Below are 23,216 nucleotides of genomic sequence, written 5' to 3' on the forward strand. Positions count from 1 at the left end.
TTTATACACAGAAATATCTAAGCATTTATTTTGACAGTCAGAGTAAAATAATGTTAAAAACAGTTAAAAGTACAAATTAGTAAGTAAAGGTAATACAGTTTCTTGACAACCAAGTTAGTTAGTGCTTTGACTTTTAGTTAGATAGATAGATACTTTATTAATCCCAAGGGGAGTTGTTCCCTCAGGACCAAGATGGCTTGCTGGACTCTTTAATGGAGTCCTGTGCTTAACAAAGAGCTCCAGAGCTTTATTACTGTTACAATACATCTGGAGTAGCCAAGCTGTGCTGTTGTGTGCTCTGGGTAACTGTTGCCCCAATGGACTCCCAACTACAGCCCATACAGAAGAGAGGCGAGAAGACCACGAGACTTCAGTCACAGCCAAAGTCACCAAAATCATCAAAGAAGTTGTCAGCAAAGCGCAGCATCTGAACGACGGTGTTAAGCAGCAGAACATCAGTGTTGTCATCCAGATCCACGTCAACTGAATAATTCCGGACGGGGACCACACAGGAAATAGGAATTCCAATGCGTGCTGCAACCTCATGGATCTGCAATAGAGATGCAGTGTGTTAGTCCTCCCCAGCATAGAGCTCAGCCCTCACTTAGCCAGTCCCAACTTCTTGTCCACAGAAGTCCTCCTCTTTCTCTGTGTCAGTTATTTTTTAATCATGCCGGCTTTTTATAAATATCCTGTTAGCCTTTTTAACAGCTTCTATCCACTGTCTTAAAGTAGATAGTGACCTGCTCACTATGACTCCTACATCCTTCTCATAAATAGTGATGAATAGCAGTGTCTCTATAGTAAAGACATACTCCATCTGAAAATTCTATTTTTTAATATGTTATTTACCCCAAGTAGTTAGCAGTGATGGCTAAAAAAATCAAAATCTCATGTTTTCATACCAAATGAAGAGAAAAATGTTTATTATATAATAGACTCCAATGGTGACCAATGCTGTACAGCAACAAATGACATCAAGAACATCCATGGATAAAAGAAAAGAAAAATTCTTGTGTCACATAATCCACTTGTCAAATATCCAGTCATATGTGCAAAATTTGCAAAACGCATGCATTTTTAGTTAAAATATTGTTATACAGATATTTCTGGAAAAATCAGCACACATCTTAAACAGAAAACACATTCCTACCACACTGCACCTCTCCCATTCATTCATTGGCCAAGAGTCCTGTCTTCCACCACACTCACATCCGAAGCTTGCTATCGAAGTGCTCTTCAAGTGTTGTGTCTGCACCCCTTCTCCTCCATGGCCTGCAGGAGCTGCTTTTATAGTCAGCTTTCTCCCCCCTTGGATAGGTCATGGCCGCCTGAGGAACATGTTTCCCTCAGGTGAGAAATCCAGGGTTCTACAATATTATAACAAACAACAACCCATCCAAGCACAGACAAGAACTTCTGGCTGGGCCAATGGTAAGAGCTAATGGTATCGAATAACAGGCTTATTGGTAGGATTAAGATGGATCAGATTGTGTTCAGATCTACCTGGTTGTGCCACAGGTTTACATTTAATGCAGCGTTTCTCAACCTTTAAGTATCTGCGACCCGAGTTTTCATAACAGTTTTAATCGTACCCCCCTAACGTTTTTTGAAACCCTAATAAAATGTATTCCTATATTTTTTGCTGCTGCTGCACCGCGACAGCTTTTATTATACCTACTTAACTTTTATTGACAGTTATCGAACTCTATATTTATTTTTCTAGTATCAGAATGTAGTTTAAGTTAATTTGTTTTGGTTTCAGTAGATGTATTTTCTATATTTTCAATTTTTTCTTTTTTCACATCTTTATGCCCACTTTTTTGTTACTTCGTGCCCCACAGGTTGAGAACCACCGATTTAAGGATTAAATAAAGCAGGTCCAGCTTGATGTGTCCATAAATGAAATGTGACACATAAACATACTGAAGGAAGTTTGCCGTTGTTTCTTTCAAAGCCCCCTGGTTAAAGTCTCCCAATATTACAGCTGCACAGTCAGAATGAGTCATCTGTAGAATGTTGCTAACAGAATGATGACTATTGTCAAACTCATGCTGTCAGTTTTCATGTATTTTGGTGTTATTGGAACAAAATATGTTATCATTTTGGGGGCCAGAAAACACTTAAAATTGTTGTCGTTTAAATGAATTGTTAATTAGGTGCTGATGCTGTGAAAATTCACTTGACTGAAAAGTGTTTAAAGCAACAGATTATCTTTGTAACGCAGGGAAGGCCTGTAGATACTTAGCTTGCTTGCCTTGTTAATTTGATGTGATAATGTCTACGAGCTTCCAGACTTTAGGATTTTTTCCCCATGTGCAGTCATTTTTTAAAAATGCACATGAACGGTTTTACCTACAGGTTGACTGATCTCCTTAAGAATACTGGAAGACATATCTTCAGATTACTGCAATTTGCTTGATTTCAAGCAGCACCTCTCACTCTACAATTTCCAAATCTCTAAACACCACCATACTTGTTCTTTTAGCTGTTGGAGGATTAACAACTTCATTAGAACATTAGTATACTATAGGGTGGTCCAGATCTAAATATGCAATTTTCATTACGCTATAACTTATTACGTTTATTACATAGAAAATCACCCGAAAAATCCCGGACCATCGAGAAATGTGCGAACTGACGAAATAAAGAATCGTCTTCATTAGAAGGCTGGCGTCCTTCAACATCTGCAATAAGATGCTGCAGATGTTCTACCAGACGGTTGTGGCGCCCTCTTCTACGCGGTGGTGTGCTGGGGAGGCAGCATAAAGAAGAAGGACGCCTCACGCCTGGACAAACCGGTGAGGAAGGAAGACTCTATTGTAGGCACGGAGCTGGACAGTTTGACATCCGTGGCAGAGCGATGGGTGCTGAGCAGACTCCTGTCAATCATGGAGAATTCACTGAACAGGATCATCTCCAGACAGAGGAGCAGCTTCAGCGACAGACTGCTGTCACCATCCTGCTCCACTGACAGACTGAGGAGACCCCACACTATGCGACTCTTCAGTTCCACCCGGGGGGGTAAATGTTAACATTATACAAAGTTATTGTCTGTTATACCTTCATTGTTATCACTCTTTAATTTAATATTGTTCTTTATCAGTATGCTGCTGCTGGAGTAGGGGAATTTCCCCTTGGGATTAATAAAGTATCTATCTATCTATCTATCTATCTATCTATCTATCTATCTATCTATCTATCTATCTATCTATCTATCTATCTATCTATCTATCTATCTATCTATCTATCTATCTATCTATCTTTAGTATCTGTGCCTTCATGAAGTTGGGCTAAACCTGAATTTGTATAAATGTGAATTTGGAAAGCATGACATGCGTTACTTAGGCTATCAATTAGGAAAAGTAAAGAATCGACTAAAAGTGGATAAGATAGAAGCCATTCAGAAGAGTCCTCGAGCCTCACACTAAAAAAACAAGTGGGGTCCATTTTAGCCATGATAGGATGGAGCACAAGACTCATTCCTTAGTTTGCCTCTACTGCTGTACCATTAATAAACTCGACTACTAAGCCTGATAAAAATCCCATAGAATGGACTGAAGAATGTGAAAAATCATTTGCAACTCTTACAGCTCTTTATGTACCTGCTATAAAAACCCCTAGATTTTACCCAAAGATTTGCTCCAGGCGGATGCATCTGCAGTGGGTATTAGTTTATTTATTCTGTTCTGTTAAGAAAGACCACAACCATTCCTCACTCTGGGTTATATTGCCATCTTAATCAGCTTGTTTCTTTTGATTTTCACCTAAAATTATTAGTAAAAAAAATCAGTTTGGTTACTTTAAAGATCCCAATCCCAAACTGAAGGTCCCATCCCAGCAGCAGACTTACCTTTTGTTGAATGAATCTGCTCCGATAAACATTTGTTATGTCCTCAGCCACCACAGGGCACGCCTCATCCACCTTGGTTAGCAGCACTAGCTGGGGTACACCTGTAGAGAGAGAGAGAAAAATGAAGTGACCAGATGGACAACACAGGACCGGCCTGAGCCTAAACTGTGACAGCAGTCCTTGGTGTAAACAGCAGGTCATAAGAGCGTAAGAGAGACTGTGAAGAGAAAAGGCGATTTAGAATAAAAAAACTCATCGCTCCTATTCACCTTGATAGTCTGCAATAGCATCAAGTTGAAAGCTGAAGGTCTTGAAAAGTCCCAATGTCTACCACACTATTTGGTCAGTTATTCCATGTGTCTGTAGATATTTACGTTTGTGCAAAATTTGCCCAAAATAGGATTCGAACTGTGTGCCCATGTTTTTGTTGCCAAATGTATTTTATACAATACCAGGCCATTGGCATGATTGGCAGTGGACATTGGCACTTACTGGCCACTGATACAACTGCTAGTGGGACCCAATTGACCATTGGTCTTCACCTGTTCACTTCCTTTTGTGACCCTGTCGCTGGTTTCTAGTCCCTTTGTAGTTGGACAATGTGGACTAATGGTTATGGCATTGTATCTCAAAGCCCACACATACTGACGGCTTATCCACCAGTGACTTAATGGGTGACATTGAGTGAGTTGACCTCACTGGCCAGGAAACATGCTGGAGAAAACATTGACCTGCAAAATAGTGCAGTGGTTAGCACTGCTGTCACACCTCCTGGGATTTGGGTTAACATTCCTGCTTAGATTGGATTCCGTTCGTTTTCGAAAAGAGTGTCACGATTGGTTGACATCAATCAGTTTTTCACCCACTTATTCAAATACACAGTTGTTGATCTGGACTATCCTGGCAATGAAAGGGCAGTGTTCAAGCCCTGGATGGGGTGCCAGTCCACTGCAGGACATGCCCACATACACAAACACACACTGGGTCCATTTCATACCCTCAAAGAGCCAGCTCAGCTTGTCCTTGGACTGTGGGACAACACCAAACCACAAATTATAATATAGCAGTCCATATTTGAACTTAACTGGCTACTTTCAAACAGTCTACACTGAGGGAGATTATGTGTGCGTATCAAAAGACTGGTGGTCTGTTCTGGACTGGCCCCTTCTTCGTACCCATTGAGTTCAGTCCAGGACAGGTTTCATAAATCTACAAGTCTTTAATGGTGAACCATAGTTGTGATTTGTATGTCCCTTTAAATTAAAAGGTTTGCCGGATGAATATGTGTGAATATCATGTCACCACCACACTTTCTGCCCCATGCCTCTTTTGACAGGCATCTCCTGGTTAAACACACAAAAGTGTAAGCCTTCAATTGTTATGCAGTGTGCCCCCTACAGGTGGTACTATGGCCTTCTCCTTCCTTCCTTTGCCCAGATTGGCTGCTGTCACTTTGACTTACTCAGAAGGTTCAGTTTGCTGCGGACAGCCTGTAGCTTCTCTTCCATCCTGGCAGACATGAGCTTGACTTTGCAAGCATCAATCACAAAGGCCGCACAGTGGATTTTGTCCTTCAGCTGGACAGCCTTGATGTACCCCGGTGTGTCTGGCTGAATTGGAGCAGAGGGATTGAACTGTAGGAAAGAAAAAATGAGAAAAGCAAAAAGCTGTCAGCCCAGAGACCCCAATGATTCCTTCAATTTGGTGTGATGTGAGTGATGGACAACACAGCTGACAGTCTAGAGATGTCCATCAGCTCAGTCACTCCACTTCACTATGTTATGTGTGAAGTAATGCCCCCCTATTCCCAGACAAAAACCAAGTGGCAAAAGAAATAAGAATTTACACATCTGAAAGTTACATCATTAATGTGCTGGGCCTTACTTGGTATCGATCTGGAATGTTACCATTAACGATGCTGCAAATGTCCTCCAGGTCCATTCCTGAATTGTTTGTCTCCTCCAAGCCCATTGTGTCACATAAAATGATGGGAAGCATTTTGCCCTCACGGCCGGACTTGATAGAATATGTTCGAAACTGTGAAAAGAGAGAGACAATCTTGAGAGCCATCCCAGAAGACACTGTGGATTCACACCATGAGCCATCTCAATTCACAGATTTGCACTGTGGTAACTAGTAATGGCCTTGTTGCGGACTCACCATGAGTTATCTAAGTTTGAAGATCTTACTGTAGTAACTGCCTGTGGTGTGTTACCTAAGCGAGATCTCCATCAACTGTGCATGCAGGTACAGGGTTAGGGTGAGCTGTGAGCAATGCAAAGTGGAGCACTTTGGAGACGGCAGATGTGTTCACTCTCTCTCACTCAGTCGCCACCATACGGTGATGATTTGCCACCACAGGACACACACAAGGCGGTGCTTGATACACATTCCCTGGCCTCACCTTCTTGGTCAGGCTGGACACAGAACTCCCAGCAATTGCCTGGCTGGTCACATGACCTCGAAATGTAGAATTAATTGAATTGAAGAAGCTGGATTTTCCAGCGCCAATGGGACCAATGAGTAGAATCCGAGCTTGTGTGACAGAGTTGATTGGAGGCTTGTATGAACGAATGAAGTCCATCATTTGTGGTTTCTTCCTGTTTGAAAAAAAAACAAACCAATCTTGGTCACTTTCAGATTAAAATGCGGTTCAATTTTGTGAGACATGAGACCACTCAGCCTGGTGTCTGGAATGCCCTGGGATGTCTCAGCCAAGCCAGGCAAAGTTCATCCATTCAGTATGTTGGGGAGCACAGCCAAGGACAAGAGGACATCTTAATATGTCTTATCTGAACAGACAGATATCAGACCGGAAGGGTAAATGTTTGGCTCAGGTGAGAAAGCAGGTGACTATTCAACAAAGCATGAGACAGCTAAGCAAATAAAGCTCATCTAACAAGGAAATGGAGAATACAACCAAGAGAAGAGAACAATAGTAGGCCTAGTCTAACTTGGTACATACCAGCTGGTCTAAGTTGATCAATAAATGGAAAGCTTATCCAAAGTTCTGTTTAGCCAAATGAGACACAGTTCAGTTCAGGCAAACACCAGGTAAGTTTAAAATGATTCAGTGACAAACTAGATATCAAAAAGGATAACCTACCATGGTGGATCTAAGCCTAACTGAACAAAGTCAGCTACTTAAATGCTGGATAATTCATTCAAGGGAGGAGAACACACCTTAGACACATTAGACTAACCAGACAGGTATGAGCGAAGATAAGCTAGACAAGGGAAAGCTCCATTTTACCTAAGAGACATTTTGTGCCAGATGAGCATAGGCCAGTTCAGGTAAGCCTCAACTAAGGCTAAAACCAAGTTGGGACAGCTGAGCCTAACCAGAGATGGTCCCACTACCTAAATAATGGGCAGTCCAGTCAAAAAGAAGACAACCCACTTCTGATGGATTGGACTAACCAGTCAAGCATAAGCTAAAACAAATTAGATAAAGGGAAGAGTAAGAGATTGAGAGAGAGTTGAACTTAACATAATATGACAATATGAGATATGCCAGTCAGGTAAACCTCAGCTAAACTGATAGAAAATGTCAAATTGGACTTTGGAGATCTCAACCCAGATAGATATGAGAGACAATATAGATAGACATTGATACGTTCAAGAGAAACAGAGACTGGACAGTGTGATCTAAAGACATCATTATTATGAACATGGAGAGAAAGCTAATAAGCTTTTAGCGCAACAAATTCACAAGCAAGATGTACGCAAGCGCAATCTCGTAATCACTAAGAGAGATTACGATAAACCCCAAAGTCCTGCTCAACCAAAGCTCCCTCCTATTAGACCAGGCAATCACCAGGTAGACATGAAGCCTAGAAATGAAGTCTTAGCTAAACTTGAGACAGTTCAAAATTATGGAACAACTGAGGCTAATGGTATACAGTCCAGCTACCTAAATACTAGGCAGCCCAGACAAATTGAGGACAACACTGACATGGTACTTGAAAGTGTTAAACTAATCAGACAGACATTAGTAAACATAAAGCTCTCAACAAAATTTCGTCGCCTGCAGGCATAGATAAGAATTAACACTGTTAAGATGAATATTCTTCCTAAGCTCCTTTTTATTTCAAAACATACCAATATACATTAATAGACATTGAGTGAACTAAGACTAGCTCCACTCACTTAGAATCTGGAACCAATGTAGAAAGCATTTTAAGACGGAGAAGTGAGAACTGCCCTCCAAGAGGACACTACCATATATAGCACATCTGTCTCGACTAAAAGACATGTTCACAGCCAGATGAGCATTCAAACTGTTGGCACGCAGGCTTTAAGTCAGTGGGAAACTGATGTGTTATATTATTTAAAAGTCAAAACATCAGATACACGTTTGGCTTGCTCTCTCTCTCAGGGTGGGGTAGCCTTACCCCAAAGAGCCAAATTAGACCAAAGGCTAAAGACAAGGACAACACTACCTTGAAAGTGTTAAACTAATCAGACAGTCCAAATGGCCTTCAGATGTACCTTAGAAAAGGCTAAAGACAACGTCCAAACTTGGAACAGCTAAGCCAAACTGAACATGGTCCACTTACCTAAAAACTGGGAAGTTTAGTGAAAGAGAGGACAATGCACTATAGATTGATTGAAGTAACTGGATATGTGTGAGCTATGTCAAACTACACAAGTAAGAAAGCAAGACTTTCAGCTACTTAACACAAGGGACATGTGTCACACGAGGTCTTGGCCAGTTCAGATAAAAGTCAGTTAAGACTACCATACAACTGAAGTTGGGACAGTTTAGCCCACTAGATATGCGTCAGATCCACCTTGTTAAGCTCTAAATAAACAGAGACTGGCCAATCTGGCCTATACCTGGAGAGCTTACCCAACTGCTCAGCCATTTACGGCATATATCAGTTCAGGTAGGCATAGAAATAACTTAGACATGAACTCAATCTACCATGGAAAGTAAAAGCCTAGCATGGCCCTACTGCCTAAATACTAGACAGTTCTGTCAAACAGAGGACAACATGCTTTAGATATACTGGGCTAACTCATTGGACATTAGACAAGGGGCATCTCCACTTACCATAAGGGACATGTCAGCCAAGGCATTGGATAGTTCAGATAAACCTCAGCTAAAGATGTTAATAAGACATGCACTGTCTCAGCATCAGCACACAGCTGCAACACAACACACCAATCACCCAAGGCCAGGCAAGAAAAGTCCATCACACCTGAAGAACATATGGAGCAAGCAGCAACACCAAATCTCAGACCTAATATTGCCATTGAAGATGATGGACTAGAAATCACTAGAATTAAACTGTCTTTTTAGAACATTTTAAAACTTTATTCAGTTCAAAGAGCTAGAAAGAGGTGACTTACTCTAACCCCCACTGGACGGTCCTCCAGGGCTTCTCCAATATGTCTCCAGTTGCTGGAAAGAGAAAACACACGTCACTCATACAGAGAGCCAGACTAGTGAGCCAGTCTTAAATAGACTTCCAGAGATTTTCCACAATCTCTTATCCCATTTAAACACAAGCCTCCCTTGGCCCCTCGGTCACTTGGTACACTTACGCTCCACTCGGTACACTTCACATTCGGTCAGATTCAGATCATTCCCACACAAAGCCAGACCATCAAATGCGTAGACATCTCCTGGGTTACTGACGATGGTTGCCCCATCATTGTTCAGGAAAACCAGGTTTGTCCCAAAGTTGGGTCCGCTGTTTGCAGCATCGTAGAAAGCATTGGCCGCATTGGTCACTGCGATATGGAGTGGCTTTGTTTGTGGTTCGGCCCTCTTGAAGCTGAATAGAAAGGCCTTTTCATCAGCCAGGTACCCCCCTGTCTGGGCGTAGCTTCGGTTTATGTAGCCTCCAAAGACAAAACCTGAATTGTTGAAGCCCACAGTCAGTGTTGGTCCTTGGTTGTCACATTTGTTATGGAAAGCTGCTGCCGTGTATCCATGGACACTGGCCTTATACAAGAGGCAGAATGTCACAGGCTCAGGGAATATCTGGAGGAGCTCTAACTCTGCTTTCGACAAGCTGGAGGTCACACGGGCCATTGTTCAGGAGTGCTTAGGAGAAAAAAAAGAGAAAAGAACTCTTTAGTGACATGCCTGGAGAGAACCTAGACATCCAGCCGAACATAGGCTTAAACTTGCAGAAGACCCTATCTCTTGAGTCTACACATCTTGAGGACTCCCTGACTTCATAACACTGATGCACATTCACAGGAGGCTATGAACCCACCTTCACTTGGGTAAGTTTTAGTAGGGATATTTCTCAATAAAATCATAAGGAAAACTGACCTTTTCTATTATTTATTCTATCTATGTTTCAGCATTTCAATGGGATTCAACTCAAGCCTTTGACTAAGCCAGTGCATGTCTCCCTTTTTCTTCTTTTTAAGCCTTTCTTGGTGGATTTGCCAATGTGCTTTGGATCTTTGTCTTGTTGAAAGGTTCATTGCCAACTTTGGGACAGATTTCCTCACATTGTCCTCAAGCACGCATTGAAATAATTTTGAATTCACAGTTGACTTGATGACTACAGGCAGCCCAGGCCGAAAAGCAGCAAAGGAACCCCAACCCAAAACAGCTCTACCACAATGCTTCACAGGTGGTAGGAGGTTATTTTCCTTAAATGCTGCCTATAGTTTGCACCAAACATGTCTACTGTTACTGTATCTATCTACAACTCTATATTTAAATCATATTCCCTGTGCAAATTGTTCCAGAATGCCTGCTCTTTTTCAAACTGTCATCTTGCCTTTTCCTGGCACATTTTGCATGCAAGTCAAATTTGTCCAATCTGGTCAGACAGGTCAGGCTGGAGAGCATGCATTGGAACAGCATGTTGCTGCATCCACCACATGACGAAAAAGCACAGGATTCTGGTTGGCAAACCCCCAGACAGACATGTGGTCAAGTCCCACCCTCCAGAAATGACCATCTATCTGTCACAGTCAGTGTTACGTGGGTGTCCCCTTTGCCCTGATCCAGATGGTCGTGTCCTCAACAATAAGGATCCTGCAAGCCGGATCGGCCTCGGGGGAACCACATGGCCTCAGTGCTGTAAACTGACACTTCTTCACAATTCTGGTAATGTGCCTCATTTGGGACTCTGTGAGTTCCTTCTCATTCGACACAAAGTCAAACCAGCGTTATTCAAGGAACCTCCAAAGAGACACAGTACCAAAGGAGTTCAGTCTTCATCTCAGGTCACTGGATAGCATTCATGTCTCCCAACCATATAGCAAAACAGAAAGCAACAGGACTCTAAACATTTGGACTTTCGTCCTTTTGCAGAGATATTGAGAGAGCCACACACGCCTTTTCCAGTGACCTCATGCTTTCCCAATCCATCTTCTGACTTCACAGGAAGAGTCACCAGAGACATGAATGTCACTGCAAAGTTAAGTAAACCTCTCCACGGACAGACATACTGCTGATGGCTGTGTCCAAGAAGTCATTAAAGGCTTGGATGTTGGTTTTTATCAGGACACTCGCAAGCCCAGACACTCAGTCTCTTGAGAGCCCAGATCAGAGCCTCCATTGACTTTGCGAAGATCACAACATGGTCAGGAAAGTCAAGATCAGTGAATGTTTCTTCACCAACAGATGCCCACAGCTACTGGACCCACAACCCTGCCCAATACCCAGTACATGCAAGCATTGAACAGAGTAGGAGCAGAACAGACCCCTGACAAACTCCAGAATCAACTGGGAAAAACGTAGAGGGTCTGCCTCCACTCTGCACAGCTCTCACGGTGCCAGTGTACAGGCCAGCCATAACATTCAGCAACTTCATGTGGATCCTGTGAAATCTCAGGATTTCTCACAGGGCTGTTCAATTAACTCAGTCGAACGATTTATGAAAATTGACAAAGGATGCAAAGAAACTTGATAAGAACCATCATTTGCCCAGTCTCTTTCTAATTGTAGATGCATGCACTTTGTCTCCAACTGTTACCTGCAGATTCCATGAGGAAGATCTTGTAGTCTTCTTTTAGTACCAAATGGCCAGCTCATGGACTAAATTTGCTAGGCCGGAAAGTCTTGGGACAAATTAACAGATGTTTGAAATCTTCACTACTTGTGGTTGAGTTTCCTTACAGTGGAATAATTGAGTTCAGATAATTTGGTTATTTTTTGAAATCCCTTGCCAGACTCCAAGGCACCCACAACCTTATTTCTGCCTTAGTGAACTCTTTTGGTTTTGGCATGATGACATCACACAAATCAATAGCAAAGAGAACACCAGACTCTCGATATCACATACGATAGCCATGTCCACTTGCAGACTCCATATGGAGGTCCTAATCATTGGTACCTCATCTGGAACACCTGATTCTAATTTGATACATCTGAAGAGGTGAGAAATGTAGGGGTAAATGTTCTCTTTCCATGAGACAAATCTTCACTGTTTCCAGGAAGATCTGCTATTTGCCTGTCCAAATATGTAGAAATAGTCAACCATTTTATATAGGGAGGAATTACATTTTCACATGACTGCACATGACTGGAAGATGTTGATGACAGAAGCGTAAGAGAGGCCCAAAAGACTGTTCTGAGACCACAGCCTTTGCCAAGCCACTTATTCTGGTGGCATTTTTAAAAAGCAGTTAATGAAGCCATGTTAACTCGGGAGAAGCGGACCAACTGAGGAATGAGGCCTTGATATGGGAATTAACTGTTGGACAATTATTTGGTGCTTTCTCATTTGTATTGTAATAAGTATAATAAGTAAAATAATTAAAAATAAGTAAAATAATTCTCTGCACGTTGTGTTAATCTTGTTTAAGTTGGCTCTACAACCTTCCCCATTCACATATGGAAATGTGTCAAGCTGGTAGAGTTTAGACCTCAATCAGTAAATTTCTCTTGTTGTTTTAATGGCCAGCACACCCTACGTTTGCACCAAAAAAGAGAAGTGATCAGTGAGCTGCTTTGTATGGACTGAAGGTGCCCCTGGAGCTGAAATCCTCAACAGTTCGTCAGAATCATGGTATGGACTTGTTCGATATTTTCGTCAGTAATGGACATGGATGGGTATCCTGCTCCTTCTTTTGTAACTAACACTTGTCCGACCACTTTTGAACTTCTTAATCCATAAACACTTCACCGAGGTAAAACACTACCTCCATATTGTGCAGAGAGCCTTCTATGGATTTTGACCGCAGTACATCTTCACCCCATAAAACAACTGATTACTGTTTGCTGCTCTTCTTTGGTGTAAACAGAAAGCAGAAGTGCCATAAATACTCCTACAAAACATCAAGAGAAAATGGCTGATCAAGGCCAAAACTTTACCATTGTGACCACAGAAAATACACCATATATCCACATGTACGTGAGTAAAGCTGTACAACAAAGCCAAACAAAATTATTACAAAAGTGTAGATAATTACTAACTTACCATCATATATTAAGAACTAGCAAAATACCAACGCTTCACAGTGGAGAAGTAGTGTGTTAAAGAAGTAATGAAAAAGAAAAGGAAACATTTTAATAATAACGTAACATGATTGACAATGTAATTGTTTTGTCATTGTCATGAGTGTTGCTGGCATATATATATATATATATATATATATATATATATATATATATATATATATATATATACACACACACACACACACAAATATATATACATATACACACATATATACATATATATATATATATATATACATATAAACAAATACATATATACATAGATATATAAATATACATATATACTGTGGAGGACTGCCGGCTTCGTGCTCCGGCCCTCACCCCCAGGCCGCCAGGAGGAGCTCTCCCGACAGCAGGATCGTGCCCGCGTTCCAGCAGGGCCTCATGGACTATGTAGTGTTTTTACACAGCCCTGCTGGATACCTTGGGGACCACCGGGAGTCACTGTAGGGGGGCTCATGGGCTCTTGTGTGCCCTATAACCCGGGAGTACGTCACTGTCACGTGACGGGAAGGAACGACGTGATCCCGGGTTGAAGAAAAGGACTGTTTACCCTGAGCCTCGAAGTAATAAAGAACTATGGGCTTAATTGGACAGGAACACCTCCGGGTCAGGGGCTATAAAGGGATGATGCCTCAGTCCAGACGCTGAGCTGTGCTGGGAGGGAGAGGAGCAAAGTGTCTGGGCGAGGAGGAGTGATTAGTGTGTTGAATTTGGTTTATAATTAATGAGTAGTGTGGAAGGTGCTTGGTGCACTGTGTTAAAAGAAATAAAAGTCTTGGACTTTTACCTGGTGTCTGGAGTTGTACCTGAGGGTTCAAGGGAGCACTAGCGCCCCCTACTGCCACAATACATATATATACATACATATATATACATATATACACATATACATACTGTATATACACACATATATATACATATACATACACAAATACACATATACTGCATATATACATACATATATATACACACACATACATCCACATATATATACATACAGTATATACATATCGTATATATACATATTCAGCCACATATATACAAATATACATATACATATGCATACATATGTATATATACGTGTGTGTGTGACTATATACTGTATATATATATATATATATATATACACACACACACACACACACACACACATATATATATATATATACTGTGGTCCTGGCCGGGGCTGGAGCCTGGCCGGGACGCCCAGGAGGACCAGAGGAGGGCTTGTGCCTCCTCCAGACCGTGAGGGGGCGTCCATCCTGGTTATGTTGGAGGCCTCGGGTACAGGGCTTGGAAGCCCAACACTGTAGGGGCCCGTGGCCACCGCCAGGCGGCGCCCTGGTGCCTGAAGAACCCTGTAGCCCAGCACTTCTGCCACACCAGGAAGTGCTGGGGGGAAGACGACAGGGGACACCCGGACGGCTTCCGGGTGCACAGCCGTTCCCATTTAAGGGGCCGCCTCCTTCCAGTCAGCAGTGGATGTCGGGTGGAAGAGGACAGAGCTGGAGAGAGGATGGGAGGCGGTCGAAAGAGAGGCACAGTGATTGAGAGGCCTGGACTTTCTGGAATCGGTGCAAGAGGCACTGGGGTGTGAGTGCACGTAATTATTGTATATAATATTTGTAAATAAATAGTGTGTGGTGGAACTATGTTTGCCTGTGTCCGGGTCCCAGTTCACAATACATATATATGCATATACATATCTACATATATATATATTAGGGGTGGGACTCGAAAAATTAATCTAATTAATTAGAGGGTTTGTAATTAATTAATCTTGATTAATCGCATGTAATCACACAAGAAAATTTGTCCCAAAGCGCAAATGTTTTTTTTAATTTAAAAGGGTTTTAGTGGGCGACAGAATCAAATAATAGACATGGACATGAATATTGTAAACTGAAGCTCTTTTAATTTCTGAAAAAAAAATGCATTTAAATTGCATTTCAGTTCAAAACAGAAACAAAAATATCATCCCTGGCTAAAATTGGGCAGACTTAAAAATAAAGTGGTATTTTAAGTACTTTAAGTACATGTTCAGAATGGTATTGTCTTTAAATAATAATAACCAAAATTTCAACATAAAGTGCAGTTTTTCTTCTTAAAAAAATAAGGCAGAAACATAAAAGTTAATTTGACCAGCTTCACCTGTAAACTCTGAGTAACCTTAGCCAAAATTATTTTGTACATTGGGCTAAGACAGTGTGATCATTGAACATTTTGTAATTAGATGTAATTAAAATTACTAACGGTCATGGAAGTCCAATGATCCCCAGTAAGAGCCACAAAGTCCGCTTTCTGTGATACATCTAATTTTGCTTGCTTTCAGTGTCATAAAGTTGTTGAATTTTTCTTGAAATAGTCTTTCGGCTCGGCAGTTGTAAAGTTTGATAACCTGACGCTAACTGTAGCACATTTTCTAACCCCTATCTTCCAGCACTGTTAGTGGTCTACAGTCCAAAGCAATTCATTTTGCGACAGAATTTGTAAGTTTGCCCGATGTTGACTTACTAATTTTGGTCCTGAAGCCAGTCATTTCATCAGGTTTGGGCTGCCGACACCTTTTGTTGGTACTCGGACTCGTACTGCTAGTGCTAACAGCATACACAGTTTCTGTGCTCGCTGTAACATGTTTTGCATTTAGATGGTACCATAAGGTTGAAGTGCGTCGGTGGTATGCAAACTCTTTTTTGCACAGTTTGCACAAAAATACCGCTTTTATCAAGACTTCCGTCAGGTAGTCTTTTGAAATGAAATTTGCCTCCGATCAGTCCTAGCAACGCACTTTCTTCCGACTCTTACATTTTTGTAGCTGTGTGCATCAATGTAATTAATGTACCACGAAATTATGCATTGACAAAAGTTCCCCTTTGCTTGGAATGCAAAGTGTGATTAAATGCGTTATTTTTTTTAACGCGTTATGGAGTACATGCATCAAAGCTTCTCAGCTGTGCTTGTGCTAAGAAAAGGAAACATTTTAAAAATAACGTAACATGATTGTCAATGTAACCTTTTGTAGGGTCTGTACCTGAGACTTATTAACTGTCATCACGAAGCAGAGCCTTACTGGAAATTGGAGGCATTTGAATTGAAATGGGAGATCAGAGGGTATAACGGGATGCGAGGAATACAAACTCTCTCCCCTGAGCAACCGCCAGTGAAAATAGTTGCCTCAATTAGGTTCTTTTGCAGACACGTGACCTGAAGTCTTGTGTCATTACAAAGCCTCGGTGGCTGTAAGGTTTTCAGTAATATTATTGGTGTCCCAACCCTCAAAATTAGATTATGCTCAGTAGTGCCTGGAGGATTCAGAGTGTGGAGAAACCCTAGAGAGAGCGTGTGTATTAACTTATGGATTTTTCTATGAGTATTTGGTGGCAGCGTCAGAAAGTTGCTTCCGCAAGACCGCGTTAGCTGCATAGCTCAGCTCAGAGTGAAATGAAGTGAATGGGAGGGGAGATGCTGATGTAACTTCCCCCCCGCCTTAACTGTCAATCCCCCCACAAACACAGTCTCTCAAAATTTGCATAAGCACAGTCCTTCACCTACAATTTTAACTTAGTTAGAAAGTGATCAAAACTCTCGTTTATACCCTGCGTCCTCTCATTAAACTTGTATCCCGCAAATATCATGCTAGTCGTGGCATGACAAACGCCAGCGGCAGCCAGTCTATGAAATTAATTTAAGGAGTGTGTCTACAAACTTAATTTAAACTTACGGTTTACACTGTGCTTTGTTTCCGCAGTAGCTGCACTTATGAATATGCTTGTATGTGTCACTCGCTTGATATTCTTTTTCTGCCTTCTCAATTGTGTAAAGCGTCTTTTCTTCAGCGCTCTTTGGAGCTCTGCCTTGTTCTCTACGTACTGCGGTCACAGTCAGGTCACATGATTACGTGGGAAGCGTGATGATGCGAGACACAACTCCGCCTCCCACGGCCATCGAGCTGCAGTCTATTACAGTATATGGGTGACAAAATAGGTTCCAGTTATGACCATTATGCGTAGAATTTCGAAATGAAACCTGTCCATCTTTTGTAAATAAGCTGTAAGGAATGAGCCTGCCAAATTTCAGCCTTCTCCCTACACGGGAAGTTGGAGAATTAGTGATGAGTGAGTGAGTCAGTGAGTGAGTGAGTGAGGGCTTTGCCTTTTATTAGTATAGATTAGCTTTCTAGCTCTTCCTAATTGTATAATATGTCAAAACCAAACAGAAGAGAAATTTGGGGTTGTCTAAGATGGCACATTAACCACAATGTAGGGGCTTACATGTCTTACCCTGGGCCATGGGCACTGGTGAAATGCTGATTGGTAGAAGGTTTGATAACATGGGTTGTTCCTAGGCTGGGATGGTCCAAAGGTATGCGGCCAGAGCTCAGGAAGTGTTAGCCCCTTGTGGACTATGGCCGGCAGCTTATCCCGGCCAAGACCCCCATGCCGCCAGATGGAGCACTTCCTGGAACATGGAGATGCCCCGAATTCCAGCAGGGCATCATGGACTATGGAGTTTTAATATACAGCCCTGCAGGATAATGTCAGGGCTGCCAGGGGACGCTGCAGGAAGACACAGAGACGTGTATTTTTCATACAGCCTGGAAGTACTTACAAGTCACGAGGATGGAAGAAATAAAGTGCTTCCGGGCTGACGAAGAAAAGAAGAGTTTTGATCTGACCGGAAGTGCTAGGAGGTCACATGGACTGTGGTTTCAGAAGCACAAACTATAAAAGGACTGTGGGAAGTCCAAGACGGCGAGCTGAGCAGGGTGGAAGGGTGGCAACGTGTCTGGGAGTGGTGGAGTGTTTATTATTGTGTATTTGGTAGTAGTTAATGAGTATTGCGGAGAGGAGGGTGCTTTGTGCACTGTTGTGTATTAATAAAGTCAACATTGGGACTTTTACCTGGTGCCTGGAGTCAAGTCTGAGGGTTCAAAGGAGCGATAATGACCTAACTCTTATTCTATGTTAATTAATGTTGACTTATTTTATTTTCTTACTGTGTCTCTTATTTTTCTATTCTTCATTATGTAAAGCACTTTGAGCTACATTTTTTTGTATGAAAATGTGCTATATAAAAAAAATGTTGTTGTTGTTGATAGCACCCCCTTCAACTATAATGCCCCATAGGTCCTAGCGGCATAATAAGAAGAAGAAGGCCGACTTAAATATGGAGCCATGGCAGTTGTTGCTTGTCTCTCTCTCTCTCTTCCTATCAATAATGATCCAGACACCATTCTGGATGAAAGATCAATCAGCTCAAATGTACAAAGTAAGAATAAAAAAGTCGCCTGATATTGAGGCTCATTGGGTGTCTAGACTTCTAACAAGAAGAGGTGCTATCCATCCGGGGTGTATCTGATTTTTCTGCTTCTGCTCTTAGCACATTAAGAACCGTAGTTTAGAGAATCTTATTCATTGTTGAATAAATAAAAGAATAAGCTTTTGAATGTGCTTCTCTGCTTGCCTTGAACACTTTCTGATAAACCACTTGGGGTCTTCAGATAAATGAATCAAGGAAGTATTTTAACCATAGATGCTGTCATCCCTCGTTCATCTTGATGGAATCCACAAGTGGAGCTCAAGACTGCAGCTGCATGTTTGTGGCAGGCTGGTAAGAGGGACTTAACAGAACAGGAGTGAAAGGTTTGGGATATTCAGGTTTGGCAGATTGGACCGTGTGTCCTGGCAAGGAGAAATATCAAGGGTGCACCATGTAATCATGTGCCCCATGGTTCAGTGCTGTGTTCTCTCCTCTTCTCTCTATACACTTTCTAGTACACCGCATCATTTCATTTAATCACTGCTATACCTGCTGTTCCCTCCAAATGACCACGGCTACATGTCTCACTGATACTGCAACCTGGATGAAGGAGCATCATCTCCAGCTCAACATTGCTGTCCCAGCTCTTCCCTCTATTTAGAATTCCATCTCTTTTCAGCTTGGCTCATTATTGCTAACACCGAAAAAGTCTGCATGCAACCGTAGGGTATTAACTGGTGACCAGCTGTCCTTTACTAACCATGTTGCCATGGTCTTGGAGTCTTGCAGATTCCTCTCAGTATAATATCTGCAAGAGCAAACCGTATTTGAGGAAGTATGCAGCACCACCTGTGGCTCAGATGTTGGTCTTGTCGTGTCTGGACTACTGCAACTCTGTGCGGGCAAGCTTGTGTCACCAAGCCACTGTACTGTAGATGATTCAAAATACAGTGGCACTAATTGTGTTCAGCCACCTGAGATGGGCATATGTCACTCCTCTCTTCAAGTCACTACATTAACTTCCAGTGGTGGCACATATTTAGTTCAAGTCTTTGAAGCTTGTATACAGAGTAGTCACCTGTAAGGACTTATCCTTCTTCTCACCCTCTCAGGTCTGCTGATCAACAGCATCTGGAGATGCCCCCTTTATGTGGTGTCAAATCTCAGTCCAGACCTTTTTCATGTCTATGTCCTTGCTGGTGGAATGAATTGCCATCCTCAACCCAAAATGCTGACTCTCTCAATGTGTTAAAGGAAGTGTTTGGTGAATTTCAATCTAACTGGCAATGGCCTCGATAGATTCTTATAACTGAAGAAGTGTATCTAGCTGGCATTTTGTTCTGAACTCTTCACTTGTAGTCGCCAATCAGCTTCAGTCACACCTTACGCATTACAATTTATTTGAGAAATTTCAGTCTGGTTTTCGCACTGGTCATATTACAGAAACGGCACTAACACGGGTTGTAAATGACATTCTGATATCCTCTGATGAAGGAAACTCCACTGTAATGATGTTGTTAGACTTAAGTGCAGCGTTTGACACCATTGACCATTCGATTTTACTGCACAGGCTAGAAAACGATGTTGGGCTTATAGGCACTTAATTTATCAAATCGATTCCAATATGTACAGAAATGTGCAGACAGGACTCCATCATTACACACAGAAGTTCAATATGGTGTCCCGCAGGGCTCAGTACTCAGACCTTTACTGTTTTCACTTTACATGCTTCCACTGGGATCTCTCATTAGGAAACATCATGTTAATTTTCACTCGTATGCAGATGACACTCAGTTATACTTTTCTTTTAGATTAAATGAAGTTTCTCAGATGTTGTCTTTAATTAGTTATGTTAATGAATTAAAGGAGTGGATGGATGAGAACTACTTGTCTTTAAACACAACTAAAACAGAGATGTTAATTGTTGGAGAGAATGACGCTGATCACAATAATATCTTGTCATCATTTAACTCAGTTGGAATCCCAATTAATTTTACTAAATCAGCCCGCAATCTCAGAGTTTTCTTTAACTCTAGCAGGTCATTTAAAGTGCACATTAGAAAGTTGTCTAAATCATGTTTCTTCCGTCTTAAAAATGTTGGGAAAATTAAGGAGCTTTCTAAATAAACAGGATTCTGAGAAATTAATTCATATATTTATCTCTAGTAGGACTGACAACTGCACTGTGGTGTTTACTGGCTGTTCAAACTGTTCTTTATTCAGCCTCCAGTTAATCCAAAATGCTGCTGCAAGAATTGTTACAAGAACAAGAAAATATGAAGACATAACTCCAGTTCTTAAATCTTTACACTGGCTCCCAGTTAAGTTTAGGGCAGATTTCAAAATCCTCCTTTTAACATATAAAGCATTAAATGGCCGAGGTCCGGCTTACTTGTCTGAACTTATCATGACTTACAAACCTGAGCGCACATTAAGATCTCAAGATGCCGGACTGCTTATGATTAAAAGGATTAATAAAATAACAGTGGGAGGTCGAGCTTTTAGTTACAGGGCCCCTAAACTGTGGAGTGGTCTGCCTGCTACTTTAAGAGATGCCCCTTCGGTCTCAGCTTTTAAGACTCACTACTTCAGTTTAGCACACCCTGACTAGAGCTGCTGATTAACTGTACAGACTGCATCTCTGTTGTCAGTCATTAGCACTAGAACAGACGTAACATGGTAGTTATAATGTGTTACTGACCCTCACCTATTCTGTTTCTCTTCTCAGTACTCAAATGTGGCACTCGGCGCCACGGCCCACCTGCCAAGTTGGTTTGCCTGCTAAAGGTAAAGTCATCCCTGATGGAGGATCGCAGGAATTATGGGAAAGAGGGGTCCTTTCATCGGATTGGCTGGCCCAGCGCTGTTTCAGCTGTGGAGTGGCCATTGGGGGAGGCAGCTTGATGGCTGAGGTCTCCAGGACTCTAAAAATATCCAAATTGTATCATGTGGTATCCTCTCCTGTTAAATTCTGCTCTGTGCTTGTAATATTTCTATTGCACTATTATATTGTATTAAAGATTACTTGTGTTATGTTCTGTGTATTGTGTTGTATTAACCCCCTTTTTCTTTTTGACACCCACTGCACGCCCAACCTACCTGGTAAGGGGTCTCTCTCTGAACTGCCTTTCCTAAGGTTTCTTCCATTTTTTCCCTACAAGGTTTTTTGGGAGTTTTTCTTGTCTTCGAGAGTCGAGGCTGGGGCTGTCAAGAGGCAGGGCCTGTTAAAGCCCATTGGGGCACTTCTTGTGTGATTTTGGGCTATACAAAAATAAACTGTATTGTATTGTACTTGTGATAATCAATTTATAACCCTGTCCTGTCACACTTATTCCCAAACAGTCCCTCAGGCTGATATTACTTCATTATGCTGACCTCTTTGTAAGTTGCGTTGGAAAGAGTGTCTGCTAAGCAAAAAAATGTAACGTGTAAATGTACAGCGAGGGCCAGTCCATTACCGGTGCAGTCAGTTGACCTATTTGACCCGAGGCTCAGCACAACGCCATCAGCACAAGGGAGTTCAAAAGCCAGTCACTTTCCTGCTGACCGTTGCCCTCACGCTTTTCTGTTGTTACAAATTGGTCAGAAGTTGGTGTAGGATTCATGCAAGCCTGGGGAAAAAGAAATGGGAAGTGAGAGCTTTGATGTGTGCCACTGATTTCTGGTATTTTGGTTTGAAGCTTTTGCCTTAGAAAAAGGAAAAACTGGAGGCAACATGCCAGAAGAAAGCGATAATCTCCATCTCCACCCGTGGGCTTCAAAGTCAGCCACTTTCCTGTCTTGTTTGTTCTGTGACATCCGCTGCAGTTTGGCCAGCCAGGACTCCACACAAAGTTAATGAATGCCTAGCAGTAAAATGTCTTGCTTCATCACAGGGTGTGTGTGGTGGGAATCACCTCGGGTGTGGCTTTGTCCGACTGAAAAATGAAGGACGAGACATGGAGTTCTGAAAGTCAGATGTAGAGACGTAGAAAACGAGGGTCAGAAACCTCCAACAAAGGGGGCAACCATGTAAGGACTGAACTTGAGAGCAAATTCAGTAAAATAAAGTGCCTTGATAAAGAATTCAGGCCACATTGGTGGTTGCCACAGCCTGGCATTTTGACCAGTTTGACTAGAAATTAAATCCCCTTTTGTCACACAGTTGACCAAAAAAAGGAAGAAAATTTTAGACCATTAAAAAATTGTACTGCAGAAACTGAACAAGCATCACCTCGGTACTTCTGTCTTTCTTAACCTGCAAAATCTCAGAACACAAGTGACAACACAGCGGCAACAAGTTCAGCACTAAATGTGGTGGCACATTTTGTTCTTTCTGCCCCTTCAAGAAGGGCACCAACCCTGCAGACACAATGAAATAGTTAAAATAAATGTTAGACCTTTGTTATCCAACCTTTGTGACCCACTTTTTTCCATTTCTATTTAGTCAAATTCATTGCGATCATCAAAGCCTGACACCTTAGTGAATCACCGAGTCGATTGTCAGAGCAGATGGGGGAGTTCCAAGGTAAACTGAACATGATGGTCAAAGCTGGGAGTAGGGGACCCCCTTCGAGCAGGATTGTTATAGCGTGGAGTACAGGCCACCTTGATGAACTGAGCACCGTCGTCAAAGTGGGAGGTAGGAGACCCCCTTGGTAAATCGATCATGATCGTCAGAGC

General features: G+C 41.9%; 1 protein-coding gene across 1 annotated transcript in view; it reads right to left on the reverse strand.

Moving 5' to 3' along the window:
• LOC120514687 (interferon-induced protein 44-like) overlaps nucleotides 1-23,216 on the reverse strand; it is a 28,575-nt gene continuing 5,359 nt past the window's right edge. Inside the window, exons 2-8 of the mRNA XM_039735185.1 lie at nucleotides 9,404-9,908; nucleotides 9,209-9,260; nucleotides 6,258-6,453; nucleotides 5,738-5,890; nucleotides 5,316-5,487; nucleotides 3,854-3,954; nucleotides 1-550 (exon numbers count right to left, since the gene is read on the reverse strand). Coding sequence (XP_039591119.1) covers nucleotides 371-550; nucleotides 3,854-3,954; nucleotides 5,316-5,487; nucleotides 5,738-5,890; nucleotides 6,258-6,453; nucleotides 9,209-9,260; nucleotides 9,404-9,896 — 1,347 coding nt within the window. The 5' untranslated portion in view covers nucleotides 9,897-9,908 and the 3' untranslated portion in view covers nucleotides 1-370. The remainder of the gene's footprint in view (nucleotides 551-3,853; nucleotides 3,955-5,315; nucleotides 5,488-5,737; nucleotides 5,891-6,257; nucleotides 6,454-9,208; nucleotides 9,261-9,403; nucleotides 9,909-23,216) is intronic.

The sequence above is a fragment of the Polypterus senegalus genome, chromosome 14 (genome assembly GCF_016835505.1).
Source record: "Polypterus senegalus isolate Bchr_013 chromosome 14, ASM1683550v1, whole genome shotgun sequence".
In the NCBI taxonomy this organism is placed as follows: domain Eukaryota; kingdom Metazoa; phylum Chordata; class Cladistia; order Polypteriformes; family Polypteridae; genus Polypterus; species Polypterus senegalus.